At 50.5% G+C, this 13,896-nt stretch overlaps 1 protein-coding gene across 1 annotated transcript in view; it reads right to left on the bottom strand.

The window, feature by feature from the left end:
- Positions 1-7,018, bottom strand: part of dnah3 (dynein axonemal heavy chain 3) — a gene marked incomplete at both ends in the record, with an annotated part of 54,699 nt that extends 47,681 nt beyond the window's left edge. Inside the window, 3 exons of the mRNA XM_079756754.1 lie at positions 5,445-6,035; positions 6,375-6,399; positions 6,813-7,018. Of these exons, the coding sequence (XP_079612880.1) occupies positions 5,445-6,035; positions 6,375-6,399; positions 6,813-7,018 (822 nt within the window). The remainder of the gene's footprint in view (positions 1-5,444; positions 6,036-6,374; positions 6,400-6,812) is intronic.
- Between the last annotated feature and the right edge of the window lie 6,878 nt (positions 7,019-13,896).

Genomic DNA, 13,896 nt, shown 5'->3' with positions numbered 1-13,896 from the left:
CCCCCCCCCCCCCCCCCCCCCTTCCCCTTCCAACACAAACACACGCACCCAGATACACACACTTATTGGCGATAATAATAGCCTAACTAAGTAATTGGCCAATACATTCACCATATCCTCGCGTTTTGTGGGCAAGAGGTGTGGGTAAGTAAGACAAATAAACCAACTTTTGAGTGGGTTGGCGGGGAGGCAATTAGCTCAGGTGGAAGCGTGGTCGACTGGCAGCCGCAAGGCGACCAGTTCAATCCCCGCTCAGAACCAAGCGCTTTATCAAGGGTTTAGCAAGACACCTAACCCTGTGCGCTCCCGACGCGTGCGCTGTCGCCCTGTTTGGACGGGACCGCCGGCCAGAATATTGTAGTAATGCTTCATTATGATGTTGAAAATGTGCTAAACGAAGTTGTTTGAATAGGCTATTTCATAATAGATGTTAATTAGTTGAAGAGGTAACTAAGAAATGCAGCCTTGATGCAAACTTGAGAATTGTGCTGCTCAGTTATTAAAACATTGCAAAGCGGAGGAGCAACTCATAAGAATAATGAAAGGTGTTGAAAAGATGACAACGTATGCAGGCTCGTCTTGTTCATTAGAAGCCAGCATAACACCTGCATAAGCATCCCATAAGTTACCCTAACCTCATTTGCTGCGCACTTTAACATACAACATACTACAGCAGGAACATTTCAGTAGCGTAATTGACAGGTGTGATTGGATATATTGATTGAGGCCCCGTCTACACGGAGACATGATTTTTCGGTGAAACCGCATAAGTCTTGTGCGTTTCGGCCGGACGGTGCCAGCGAATCCGGTGCCCGAAACCGCACATTTCTGAAACCATGTACGAGGGTGGTTTTAAACTTTGAAATCTATCCGTATGGAAATAAACCTGTGCCATCGGATTTTGAAAATAAAAAGCCATTGAATTCCAAACACTGAATATTTATGCATTGAAATAACATATCTGGATTTTTTGCCTCTGAATTTAACTCAATAAATCATATTCAGCTTTATTTTTCAATGTTAAAAATTAAAAATTAAATATTCAACGTTCAAAAATTAAAAGTAAATCCCCAAATTCAACATGCCAAATTCAGCTGCAAAATTCAATGTCTGAAAGTGCTAACATCCGGGGACCCAAGGAAGAGCAATCGATCCTAGATGCTAGATCGTGGTCAAGCAAGGAGCGCGGGAATAAGAGCGTCACTCGCTGGTTCTTTCTTTCTTGATACAAACGTTAATTCTAAACAGCATTTTACATAGTAGCTATTTTGGGGGAGAGAAGCCACCAAACAATTGGTAAAACTGAAGCGGCAGCAGCCTGAAGTTCCAGTGGAAGCACGGCGTGCCTCGGGAAGAAGCGCCTGACTGCAACCTGCTTTTAATTTGTCATCCTCATATCTGTATCATGTCACTCGGTGCGGAATAGTGTTGGCTCTGCGCGCTTGTTGCACTCTTGTTATGCCACCACTGAGGCATATCAACCGTTTTGCTCCAGCCACTTAACGTGCATTCGGTGTCATAAAAAGAATACCCCCAATCCGAGTGATCGATGATGATACAAACGTTAAGTTTTAAGCTTGGGCATGTTTCCGCACGTGAACGACTTCATGCCTGTCTACGCTTCAAACTCGTGCATGTTGCAGAAAATGTGCAACAGCGCCCCCTAGGGTCACACTGTTCGGTGGCCTCTCTCCACATAAAAAGCTACAGTCAGTGTTTAATGATGTTCATTTACCTTTGAGCATTTCCTATTGTAGGCTACTGTTTAAAATGCTGTTTAGAATTAACGTTTGTATCAAGAAAGAAAGAACCAGCGAGTGAAGCTCTTATTCCCGCTCTCCTTGCTTTTTGTGTGTGTGGGTGCCCACATATGGTCCACGATCTAGCATCTAGGATCGATTGCTCTTCCTTGGGTCCCAGGATGTTAGCACTGAACTTTCAGACATTGAATTTTGCAGCTGAATTTGGCATGTTGATTTTGGGGACATTCAAAATATTTATGTTTAATTTTTTAATGTTGAATATTTGATTTTAATTTTTGAACATTGAGAAATAAAGCTGAATATGATTTATTGAGTTAAATTGAGATGCAAAAAATCCAGATGCGTTATTTTAATGCATAAATATTCAGTGCTTAGAATTCAATGGCTTTTTATTTTCAAAATCCGATGGCACAGATTTATGGGGTCAGAACAGTCTCATTAATAATGAATGCACAGAGAAGGATTCAGAAATGTATTTTGTGATTTATATATAAATTAGTCTCTTCTCACAAATACATTTCAATGCACACACAAATGGATATTGGTATGTGTGAATGTAAAATAAATCCATAAACAAAAATAAGTTTCACAAACGTGTCTTGTGTCTTGTTTTAAATAAATGTAATATAAATCCATAAATATATTAATTTAAAAAATATTTGCAATTTTCCTCAAAATGTATTTGGATGTAGTTTATATTTATTATTACATTTATATACAAACTGTTAAACTTGAATTTACAAGACGCTTTTCATTTGTAAACTTGTTTGCATTTCTGTGTGAACTGGTCTGTATTTATATGTGGATTTTTGAGACTCTCCTGACGAGGCTGAATTCACAAATGCATTTTTTTCAACATGGAACTATCTGTAGCCAATCAGATGCCTCCCTCGTTTTCAGCCAACCACATGACTGCAGTGACTGGGTTTTTAGATTGTCACAATTCCAAACTTGTGGATTGTGACAATCCCAAACCCAGGAAAAAGTGTGTAGTTCAGAACGTGACGCAGCTTTGACTTCTTCGCCACCTAGAGATTGTTGTGGTTGTGGTTATGTACGATCATTCAAAATCCCCGTTATTTCCAATAGACATTTGACCGAGGGAACCGGGAGGCTCGGAGGCTGGACTTATTCTTCAGAGGTCGGGACTGCAAATAGTAGTGCACAAATGACGGTAAGATATACTTTGTCGCTCGCATCACACAAAAAGTAAACAGGTAGGCCCCGAAGAGGATTATTTTTGTCTGTCATTTGGACTCGGTGTCGACTTGGAATTGGACACGGACTCGACAAGCCCTCGTCTTGGACTTGTCTTTACTGCAGTTCTGCAAGAAGGTAAGAGCCATGCTGCCACTACAGAGGTAAATGAAGCGCTTTGCTTTGGCGACTCAATGGGCTATCGCCTGGTGTAACCAAACGATGTAACCATCCCGATACAGCGTTAATTCGTAGTGAACTCAGTCTACGTGCATGTTTGTTTTAGAACGACTTCATGGCCGTCTACGCTTTACGCTCGTGCATGTTACAGCGCCCAGTGTCCCATTCTATGGTGGGTAACAGGAAACGTTTAAAATAAGATATTTTGCGTGATCAGTAAGGGGGGCCTCAAATCAATAGTAGCCTAAGGGCCAATGAGCCTAACCCTAGGTGAGCCTAACTCTAGGGGCCATTGACCGCCTTAATCCGTACTACTAGTACTACTACTACTGCTACTACTTCAGTAATAATAATACTTATATTTAACATAACAAGGTCTTTATTAAATGGTGGACATAAAACAAAGCCTATATACAAATATATATTTATTTAGCCTAATGTATTTATTTATTGTATTATTATTATTTAGGCCCGACTTTGTTTTGAAGCAGTTGGTTTTAAAGCAACTTAATATACAATAAGTTAAAACTAAATAGGTTGGGTTAGCTATCAACTATAAAAAGCCTGCATGATTTACCTCGATTTGACATTTCTATGGAACGACTACATCTCTTTGAAGAACTGCATTGGGTGAGTACAGACGGCATCTTTTAATAATTTTCTCGAAATGTTTGAACTCATATTTGAGTTCAAACAACAATTAAACCAATTAGCCTCATGCTTATTGCGTTAGGGTAAAATATGCAATATTGTATTTTTTATTTAATAAACGTTATTTTTGTCTTCAATGTCAACTTTTAAACACTTTGTTCAGTATTGTATTTCTGTGTGGTTGTATAATGTCTTTTGTCAGACTGCCGGTCAGGTATAAAAGTCAAATGGCGTCATCTAGTTTAAAGACAAAGAGTAGATCAATTCGATTTTTTTTAAATAATCCAAATAATTATATGCAAAACGAACAATTAGGGGGAGGAGCATCTTTAAAATAAGGAAAAAACTTGACTTTCTATAAAAAAAAAAGATAGTGAAATGTTGTACATTTGTTTGTAAATCGATAGAGCACGATGTATTGTATGGGTGTATATAGGATTAAAAACATTAAATGGAGAATAAAAAGTAATTTATATTATTATATGAATGACATCACAATAAATAATCGCAATTAGTTAAGCAATAGTATACAATACAATAATATGTAAGATAAATAAACCAATGTCGCCATAAACTGGCGGCAGAGGAAGAGCACACCTCTCTTCAATTAATCAGGAAAAGGGTTAGGGATAAGTGATCCACTGCCACCATCTAGTGGATGGTTAGGGTTAGTGTTTTTTTTTTAATACTGCTGCCGCCATCTAGTGGAGAGTTTGGGTTATTGCTTTTTTCAAATGTGCGGCCGCCATCTAGTGGCGCGTTAGGGTTATTGCTTTATTCAAATCGGCTAGTGGCGGGTTTGGGTTATTGTATTTTCCAATATGCTGCCACCGCCGTCTAGTGGCGAGTTAGGGTTATTGCATGTTGAAATCTGTTGCCGCCATCTAGTGGTGAATCTGTGCCATTGCTGGTTCAAATGTGCTGCCACCATTTAGGGTTAGGGTTAGGGGTTAGGGGTTAGGGTTAGGGTTAGGGGTTAGGGGTTAGGGGTTGGGGTTAGGTTTGAGGGTTAGGGTACCACCGCTAAGCGGCGGCACCAAGTAGCACGGGCCTAGAACTGTAGGGAAACAAGGAAGCCCCCACCCCCCGGAAACAACACACAATGAAAAGGCCCACTGGCCATAAGGAACATCTGTAATTCATGTGAGATCAAGACAGTGCTTTTAATATCACAAGACACAGAGCAGAGGGGGTTTGGTGAAAAACCGTGGGACCAGAGCAAGAGGTTCCGGACTGGGGCAAGGGGGGCTAGGCTAAGGTTAGGGAAGGAAGGGCCAAGGTTGGGGTAGGGGGAGGAGGGTTGGAGTTAGGGCGGAAGGGGGAGGGGGTTAGGGTTAGGGTAAGGGGAGGAGGGGTTAGGGTAAGGGTAAGAGGGGTAAGGGTTAGGGTGGGGGAAGGAGGGTTAGGGTTAGGGCAGAAGGGGGAGGGGTTAGGGTTAGGGTAAGGAGAGGAGGGGTTAGGGTTAGGGTAGGGGGAGGAGGGGTTAGGGTTAGGGTAAGGGGAGGAGGGGTTAGGGTAAGGGAAGGAGGGGTTAGGGTTAGGGTAAGGGGAGGAGGGGTTTAGCCACTCTGACCGCCTTCTTTGTTTGATGGTGGTCTCCTGGACCTTCTGCGCCCTGTTGTTCATCCCAAAGGACAAGACAACCTTACGCACCGTCGAGGACAAGGTGGTCTTGGCCAGGATGGCCTCTGCATGACGGAAGGTGGCGCCAGGGAAGGAGTCTACCTGAAGGTCCGCCTCCTGAAAGGGTGGCATCCTGGCCAGGTTGGAATCACCCAGGACGACCCACTTGTGGCGCGTGGTCAGGGACCAATCCTTCAGCTTCTGGTTGGTGTTGATGTGGCGGGTGGGCCTACGGGTAGGAGTGGAGGCAGAGGTTTCCAACGCAGGCCTGGCAAAGGTGAGTTGGCTCTGGGACGTGGGACGAGCTGCGCTGGAGGGCGCTGGGATCAGAGGCGCCTGGAGGAGCTGCAGGGAGTTCGCCCGTGGACCGTCTGCTTCCGCCTCGGTGGGGTCAAGGACAGGTGACCCGTGGATCTCCTCGGTCGAGAGGTCGAGCAGCAGCGGGGAAGCAGCAGCGACGACAGCAGGGGCCGAGGGGGTCGGAACCGGAGCCGAAGACCCGGAAGGGAGGAGAGGCGGTCGTGCGGCACTCATCCTTCTCTTGGGGGCCCTCTTAAGACGAGGGGCCCGCGGCGATAGGCCACCAGGCGGCAGAGCAGGTCCCACCAAGGGGGTCGAGGCCTGGAACGAGGAAAGATGCAGAGAAGGAGGGGAAGAAGGGGGACAAAAAAGAGGGGAGAAAGAAGGGGAAGGGGGAGAGAGAGAGAGAGAGGCCTGGGGTCCCAACACCGGGGATCGGAGCGGGTCAGCTGCAGGGCCACGTGTACGGTCGGCCGAGTCCGAGGAGCCCGTGGGCATAGCGAGGAGCTGGTGTCTGGGCGGTGGGTGCACCTGGACCTCAACTGCGACAGAGCGGCCCCCAGGGCGTGGATCAGCAGGGCGTGGATCAGCGGTGCGCGCAGGCGTGTGAGACGAAGGTGGCTGCGCCATCACGGAAGGAGGAGGAGAGGCAGCACCGACCTGCAGGTTGCTCAGAGGAGACAGTCTACGGGACAACATGGCGTGTACGTCCTGCAACGTGCTGGGGCCAAGCCTGCGACCAAAATGGCGCCTGGCCCAGGAGGACGCCACTTCAAAGGGCTGTTGCCAGTCGCCCAACGGGAGTTGAAGTAGGATCTGAACGTCATTATCCAATGTGTCCCTGTAGTGGTCTCGAAGAATAAGCATAGTAGTATATTCCCAATGTCTCGCATTGCCCTCTAAGAGGGACAACGTGGCGGGAAGAGGCGCTGCAGGTTTAATGGCCGCCGAAAGGTTGGCCGTTAATTTCAAAATGGAGACCGGGGTGCGTTCCGCGGTAACATTAAGTAAGTGATGGTATACTTTGATTATCCTCAGTAAAACACGAACCTTATTCGGAAAGTCAGTGTCCGGATCAGAGGTAGAAGCAGGAGGTACCTTATACCGGGCATGGGAAGAGGGTCCTCGAGCGGGGGGGCCACGGCGACGCGCCCTCCGCGGCGCGCGGCGCCCGTCCTCGACGCGAGGAACGTCTCGGTGCGGTACCGTGGGCCGAAAGGTCTCACGATGGTCCGGGCGGCGGTATCCATCAGGGGACGGAGCATATGTGCGAGGCCCATGGTCGGAGCGGAGCACATCCGCATAGCTACGGCCATCCCTCAGCGGAGGGTAATCGCGAGGAGCATAGCTCGGGTCCCTAGCAGGACAATAGCCACGGGGGCTCCGGAAACGGTCCCGCTGATGGAACGACGGATCCGACCTCGGTCCCCTGGGGTCCGGGTTATGGTTATAATTATTCTGATACTGGTTCCTACCTATGTAGCGCCCACGGGTAGGCGCGAAGCGCTGCTCGTCCATCTCGCGGCGGTACGCAGCAATCTTGGTTAATACGAGTTCGGGTAATAGTCCATTGAACAAACGAATTTAAAACTGAAAAACTATATACAAAAAAGAGTGATGAGGAGTCGTGAAGTTGATCCTTGAACTGGTTTATTTCGAAAAAATAGCAGTACATTTCGGTCAAACAAGACCTTCTTCAGCTGCTCGAACTCGTATTCACAAACGACCTGGCACCATGCGGCTTACACGAAGTGGCAGAACCCGGAAGTGAGGCAATCACTACCGTAGGCAGTGGGAGCCCGCCCAACCATGAACTTGCCATCTACTACCGGTTCCGGGTGAACCCACGGAGTGAAACATCGGATGTAAACAAACACGAAATGAAAAGAAAAACGATAAACAATACCTAACGGACTGAAAATAAAAATATAATAATAATAACAACAATTAATATATATAAATAATAAATAAATACATAAATGAAAAAGAAATAATATAACAAAAACACACATAAAAAAACATACCCGCATATAAATACCACCTACTCCTATCCATATGTGGGCACCCACACACACAAAAAAACCACACAAAAAAAGATAAACCTAAACAGAATCCGATCTCACCAGGGGACACACAACTCGCCATGAACACCACCACACGAAGGTCGTCTAGAAACAAGACAACATCACGCTCCAATGGAAATATAAATAACTATAAACATATATGCAACACGTAACCCAATACAGCCAGGGAGTCCATCACAACAGTACGCCAAATGAAAACGGATGTACAGTGGAGGCCCTACGGCCGGTAAACCTGAATGGGAATATATCTGCCATTTCAGGTTACAGAAGGGTGAGGGCGACCAAGATCCAAACAGAAATGGCACTGGCGGGTTAGGTTTGAGGGTTAGGGTACCACCGCTAAGCGGCGGCACCAAGTAGCACGGGCCTAGAACTGTAGGGAAACAAGGAAGCCCCCACCCCCCGGAAACAACACACAATGAAAAGGCCCACTGGCCATAACAAACATCTGTAATTCATGTGAGATCAAGACAGTGCTTTTAATATCACAAGACACAGAGCAGAGGGGGTTTGGTGAAAAACCGTGGGACCAGAGCAAGAGGTTCTGGACTGGGGCAAAGGGGGCTAGGCTAAGGTTAGGGAAGGAAGGGCCAAGGTTGGGGTAGGGGGAGGAGGGTTGGAGTTAGGGCGGAAGGGGGAGGGGGTTAGGGTTAGGGTAAGGGGAGGAGGGGTTAGGGTAAGGGTAAGAGGGGTAAGGGTTAGGGTGGGGGAAGGAGGGTTAGGGTTAGGGCAGAAGGGGGAGGGGTTAGGGTAAGGGGAGGAGGGGTTAGGGTTAGGGTAGGGGGAGGAGGGGTTAGGATTAGGGTAAGGGGAGGAGGGGTTAGGGTAAGGGGAGGAGGGGTTAGGGTAAGGGTAAGGGGAGGAGGGGTTAGGGTTAGGGTAGGGGGAGGAGGGGTTAGGGTTAGGGTAAGGGGAGGAGGGGTTAGGGTTAGGGGTTAGGGTTAGGGGTTAGGGTTAGGGTTAGAGGTTAGGGTTAGGGTTAGGGGTTAGAGGTTAGGGTTAGGGTTAGGGTTAGGGGTTAGGGTTAGGTGAGATGGTTAGTGGTTGGGGGGGACTGTGTGGTCGCTGTTGCTCTGGCCTATTGTACCGAGTGTGTGAGAGGTGTAGGTGAGGGTGTGATGTGTGATGGATGTAAGTGAGTGAAAGATGAAGGTGTTGTGTGTCGTGAGTAGGAAATGGGTGAATAGGTGTGGTGGATGTGTATGCATAATGGGTATATGCTTACTGTGGTGAATGTATGCTAGGATTTGTCATTTAGGCCTGTGGGTGTGAGTGTATGTAGGCGGGTGATCCAGAGGTGTTCAATGTGTCTGCGTTGAGGGGTGGACCAACTGGGGTTAGGGTTAGGGTTAGTAGGGTTAGGGTTAGGGTTAGGGTTAGGAATTGAAAAAAAAGGCAGACGCCGCCGCCGAAGTCGGCGACGTCAAGTGCACAGTCCGTCAACTGCTAACTACCCCGGGCCCCCAAGCCCACCCCCACGTTCAAACCCATGGGCTGTATGGTGTCCAAACGGCGCATCCAAAGGCGCTCCGCCCTGCGTCTCATCGAGACGGACCACCTGGGGTTGGACTCCAACACCGTGGTCGTCAAGGCAGACCAACCGTGCTCGATAAAGTGTTTTACCAGGGGGAGGTGCGTGTTCTTCAGCCTACAAATGTTAAAACGGTGTTGTGTAAACCTGGTCAGGAGATTGTTTTGTGTTTCCCCCACATATTGGGCGTCGCAGGTCTTACACCGGATGAGATAGACACAGTTTTTAGTGAGAGAGTCACACTGTCTCTGCGTGGGGAACACGTCACCGTTGTGTCGGTTACGCACCCAGGGCTGGTATTTATAGAAATCCCCGCGTCTATTGGATCTGGGGCGGGACAGTGGGCGGAGCTTGGCCCTAACCAGGATGTCCTGCAGGTTCTTGTTTTTGCGGTAGGCCGCGATAATGCCATAGTCCCGCAAGAGCCGAGTGCCGTCCAACAGACGGGAGAAATGAACTTTAATGGCCCTGACTAAGCGTACAGACGACGGAGAGTAGGTTGTGACGAAGGGAAGTCGCGAGCCTACGACGACCGGTTTAGTGTCCCCAAAGGTCCTGAAGGCCTTCCGTAGGAAGGACCTAGAGTACCCCCTGGTGGACAACGCGGCGAAAAGCACTTTGGTGGCTTTAATAAAGTCCTCTCGGTTAGTGCATATTCTGTGGAATCTAAGCAATTGCGATTTCAACAGGCCGGCGTACGTGTGCTTCGGATGGAAGCTGGATCGGTGTAGTAGAGCGTGGGTGTCGGTGGTCTTAAAGAAAACTTTAACGTCCAACTTATGTTGGGAGGAGAACGTGGGGCCCTTGAACGTCGTCGTGTCGAGGAAGTCGACCGAAGAAGCGTCGAGACAAGATTTGAGCGTGATGGACGGATTGTGGGCGTTCAACGTGATAAGGAACTGATTAAAATCTCCCTCCGAGTGGGGCCACACCCCCCAGATGTCATCCAAATATCTAAGGTAGTAGAGGGGCTTTTTGGAACAGGAGGCCAGGGCCGCGACCTCCCACTCTGCCATGAAAATGTTTGCGTAGGCCGGCGCGAATTTCTTACCCATGGCCGTGCCCTTGATTTGAAGGAAGAATTGCCCGTCGAATTCAAAATCGTTACGGGTAAGATTAATTTCTAAGAGCTGCAGAAGTTCCTTATCGGGCCTAGTGGCGTCCGGGAACGCGCGAAAAATATTTTTAACCGCCTGTAAGCCCTCGGAGATGTCAATGTTCGTGTAGAGGCTGTCGACGTCCATGGTGAACAAGAGGGAGTCGGCGGGAACGTGCATGTGATTAATTTTATTAACAAAATCGTAGGTGTCCTTAACATAACTGGCGTGTCTGGTCGAGAGCGGATTAAGGTGAAAGTCGATGAACTCTGCCGTGTAGTAGGTTTCGCTGCTGCAGTCCGACACGATCGGCCTACCGGGAGGGATCTCGTGAGGCCTGCTCCAAGACGCGGGGTCCTTATGGATTTTGGGCAGCATATAGAAGAGCCTGGGCCTGGGCGCAGCATCCCCCACGAGATAGTTGCGTTGCTTATGGTCGATAAATTTCTTACCCCACAGCGCCCACACGATATTAACGACGAGGGGGACAGTGTCCGGGTAGATGGGACGTGTTAATTTCTTATAGTAGGTGGGATTATTCAACTGTCTATGTCCCTCCCACAGATATTGTTCTCTGTCCATAAGAACTACAGCGCTGCCCTTATCCGCGGGTTTGATGACGACGGCGTCATTGTTTTTTAACGATAAGAGCGCGGCAAACTCCTCCGCATCGAGGTTATCCCTGACCCGGCCTATGCGGAACTCATCCTGAAAAAACCTAACGTCAGAGTCGACCAAAGTGGAAACCTCCGCAGGGAGACTGCCCTTGGGGGGAACCCACTGCGATCTAGGTGTGAAGGGGGGTCGCGACGAGTCCGGCTGGCCCTCGAAGTAAACCGCCAGTTTGACCCTGCGATGGTATTGCTGTATGTCGGATCGTATTTGATGTCGCATGTTATCAGCGCCGCCTCCCTTGGTGGGAATAAAGGCAAGGCCCCTCTCGAGGACGGAAAATTGCGCCGCAGACAGTGTGAAATTTTTACAGAGGTTAATGACGGATTTGCTCCCCTTTTGCGTATCGTCGTGCGCGGGGGTCACTAATTTAACGACTGTATCCAGTGCTCTAGGAAGAGCTTGGCGGTAGGATGGGACCAGTGGATACCGTCTCTATCGGTGCTAAAACATTTCCTAGAAAGCGCCGGGATAAAGTGGCAATGGGCGGTGATGTAATCATTAAGACGGCGCAGATTATCCTGCTCTCTATGGGGCAAGGACCTGGAGAAGTTAATTTCAGGGACCATGACCCTGGCTAGGGGAAAGCAGAGCTTAGCCATCCTAATGGCGTTCCGGAGCTGCCTAATAGTGCCCTGGTCCGACACGCAAGCCCTGTCGTTGAGGCCGAAGGCGAGAATTACCTTGCGGACATCGGGGGAGACGGCAGTCTTGGCCAAGATGGCCACGGCGTGTCGAAACGTGGCCCCCGGGAAACTGTCGACCTGAAGGCCAGGCCGCTGGAAGGGAGGGAACCTGGCCAGGTTGGAGTCCCCCAAGATGAGGCACTCCTCCCTAGCACGGAGGCCCCACTCACTCAGCTTCTTTGTGGTGCTGACGTGCCTGGTGGTGCGGCGGGTGGGCGTGTCCGGAATGACGACCCCCGAAGAGCGAAGGCGCAGACAGCGCTGGACAGGGCCCAGGGGTGTGGAGAGAGGAGCGCCGCCCCGGTCGGCGGACGTGGAGGGTTCTCCGGCTGAGGGCGTCGTACCCAAGGGCGCGGGCGCGGGGGGAAGAGGAGTGGCTGCCTTCAGGCCCGTAGTGCGCGTGGAAGGGCACGATCCCCGCTGCTTTCTGGGCGGGTCCGGAGAGGGCCGCGAGCCTGGAGGAGGGAGAGGAAGGACAGGGGAGAGGAGAGAGGAGCCGGAGGGGAGGGGGAGGGGGGGAGGGCTGGAGAGGGGGGAGGAAGGAGGAGGAGGACAGGGAGAAAAAAGAGAGGCAGGAGGGGGAAGCACAGGAGAGAGGCCAGCGTCCGCGTCCCAGCGTGGATCCTCGAGGACCTCAGCAACACGATGAGCGCTGATGGAAGGCCCGGTCGGCGGTGCAGAGGAGGGCGGCTGCGTCGTCGGGCCTTCCGTTGACCCACAGCCGTCCAAACGGCGCCCCAGCAGGGCACGTGCGTCATCCAGGGTCGTCTGGCGTAACCTGGGGCCAAAGTGTCGCCTAGCCCAGGCAGCCGCGATATCAAAGTTCTGGCGCCAGTCGGGCTCCAGCAACCGTGTCAGGACCTGGATTTTATCCGCAACCGTGTCCCGGTAGTGGTCCCTCAGGATGAGGGCCGTGGTGTGGGCCCAGTTCTTGGCGTTCCCCGCAATGAGGGACAGTGTAGCTGCGTTGGGGGCCGCCGGCTTGATGGTCATGATTAATGTTCTGGTTATTCTGGAGATGGTGACCGGGGGCTCAGGTCCGGTCACATTGTCGAGATGGTGAGAGGCCTTGATAATGCCAAACACTAACCTGTTTTTCAGGCTGAAGTCCGGGTCGGTGGACAGCGGGGCGTCGGGGACACGAGTCCGGACTCCCTCCCGCGGCGGCACTGCAAGTTGGGCCCTAGCGTCGTCATCGGTTCCGGAGCGGGGAATAGGCCCCCGGCCGAGGTCGCGGGCCCCGCGGTCACGGCGGTGACGTCCGGGGCGCCACGGCGGGCGGTACCGTTCCACCGGAACGGGGCGGAAGGTCGGGTCAAAGTCCCGGTCCCAAGGGCCGCCACGGCGGCGCTCGAACCCACGCGACGGCAGGTCGGAACCCGTGGCCCGATAGGGATCATGGCGGCGACGACGGGGTGCCCGAGGCAATGGGCTGCGCGGGACCCGGACGTGGTCGGGTAGACCGCGCCAGGCAACACGCGGCGATAGGTCGCGCGAGGCCCAGGCGCGGCAGTCTGTTCTAGTCACCGACGCATAGGTGCGTCTCATGTGGTGCGGCCGTAAATGAGGTCGACTCACCGGTGCAAGGGCCTCGACAGAGTCCCGGGATCTCCTGCGACCCCTAACGCGGTGGACAACCGTCCAATGGCCGTCTCCGTGGCGGTCGGACATGGCAACAGGTCGGAAGGAATCACGGTTGATGGTTAAGAAAAAACGGTAACAAATGGTCAAAATAAAGTTTCTTTTATTTTAAAGAAACTATTCGCTACGTTTCGGTAATAAAAATACCTTCATCAGGCGAATAAACAGTGTGTAACATTCCCTTAGAGTTATGCGACCGAGCCGTGGTGTTAATGTCCGAAAAACATGCTGGTTGAAGAGAGCGCGAACCAAGGGGACATGAACCCTCGGTGACCACCCGGAAGTGCAGCAGCCAATCACACGACAGTACGGGTCCATGTGGGTTGTTCCATATATGGAAACGCGATCAAAACAAGAAACCAAATGGCCACCCGGAAGTGCATCAGCCAATCACACGACAGTGCGGGACCATGTGAGTTGTTCCATATATGGAAACGCGATCAAAACCCAAAAGGGTGTACAAAACCCCTA

The sequence above is a fragment of the Pollachius pollachius genome (genome assembly GCF_949987615.1).
Source record: "Pollachius pollachius genome assembly, chromosome: 19".
Classification (NCBI taxonomy): domain Eukaryota; kingdom Metazoa; phylum Chordata; class Actinopteri; order Gadiformes; family Gadidae; genus Pollachius; species Pollachius pollachius.
The sequence above is the reverse complement of the archived record's forward strand: the minus strand, read 5'-3'. Positions and strand labels throughout refer to the sequence as shown.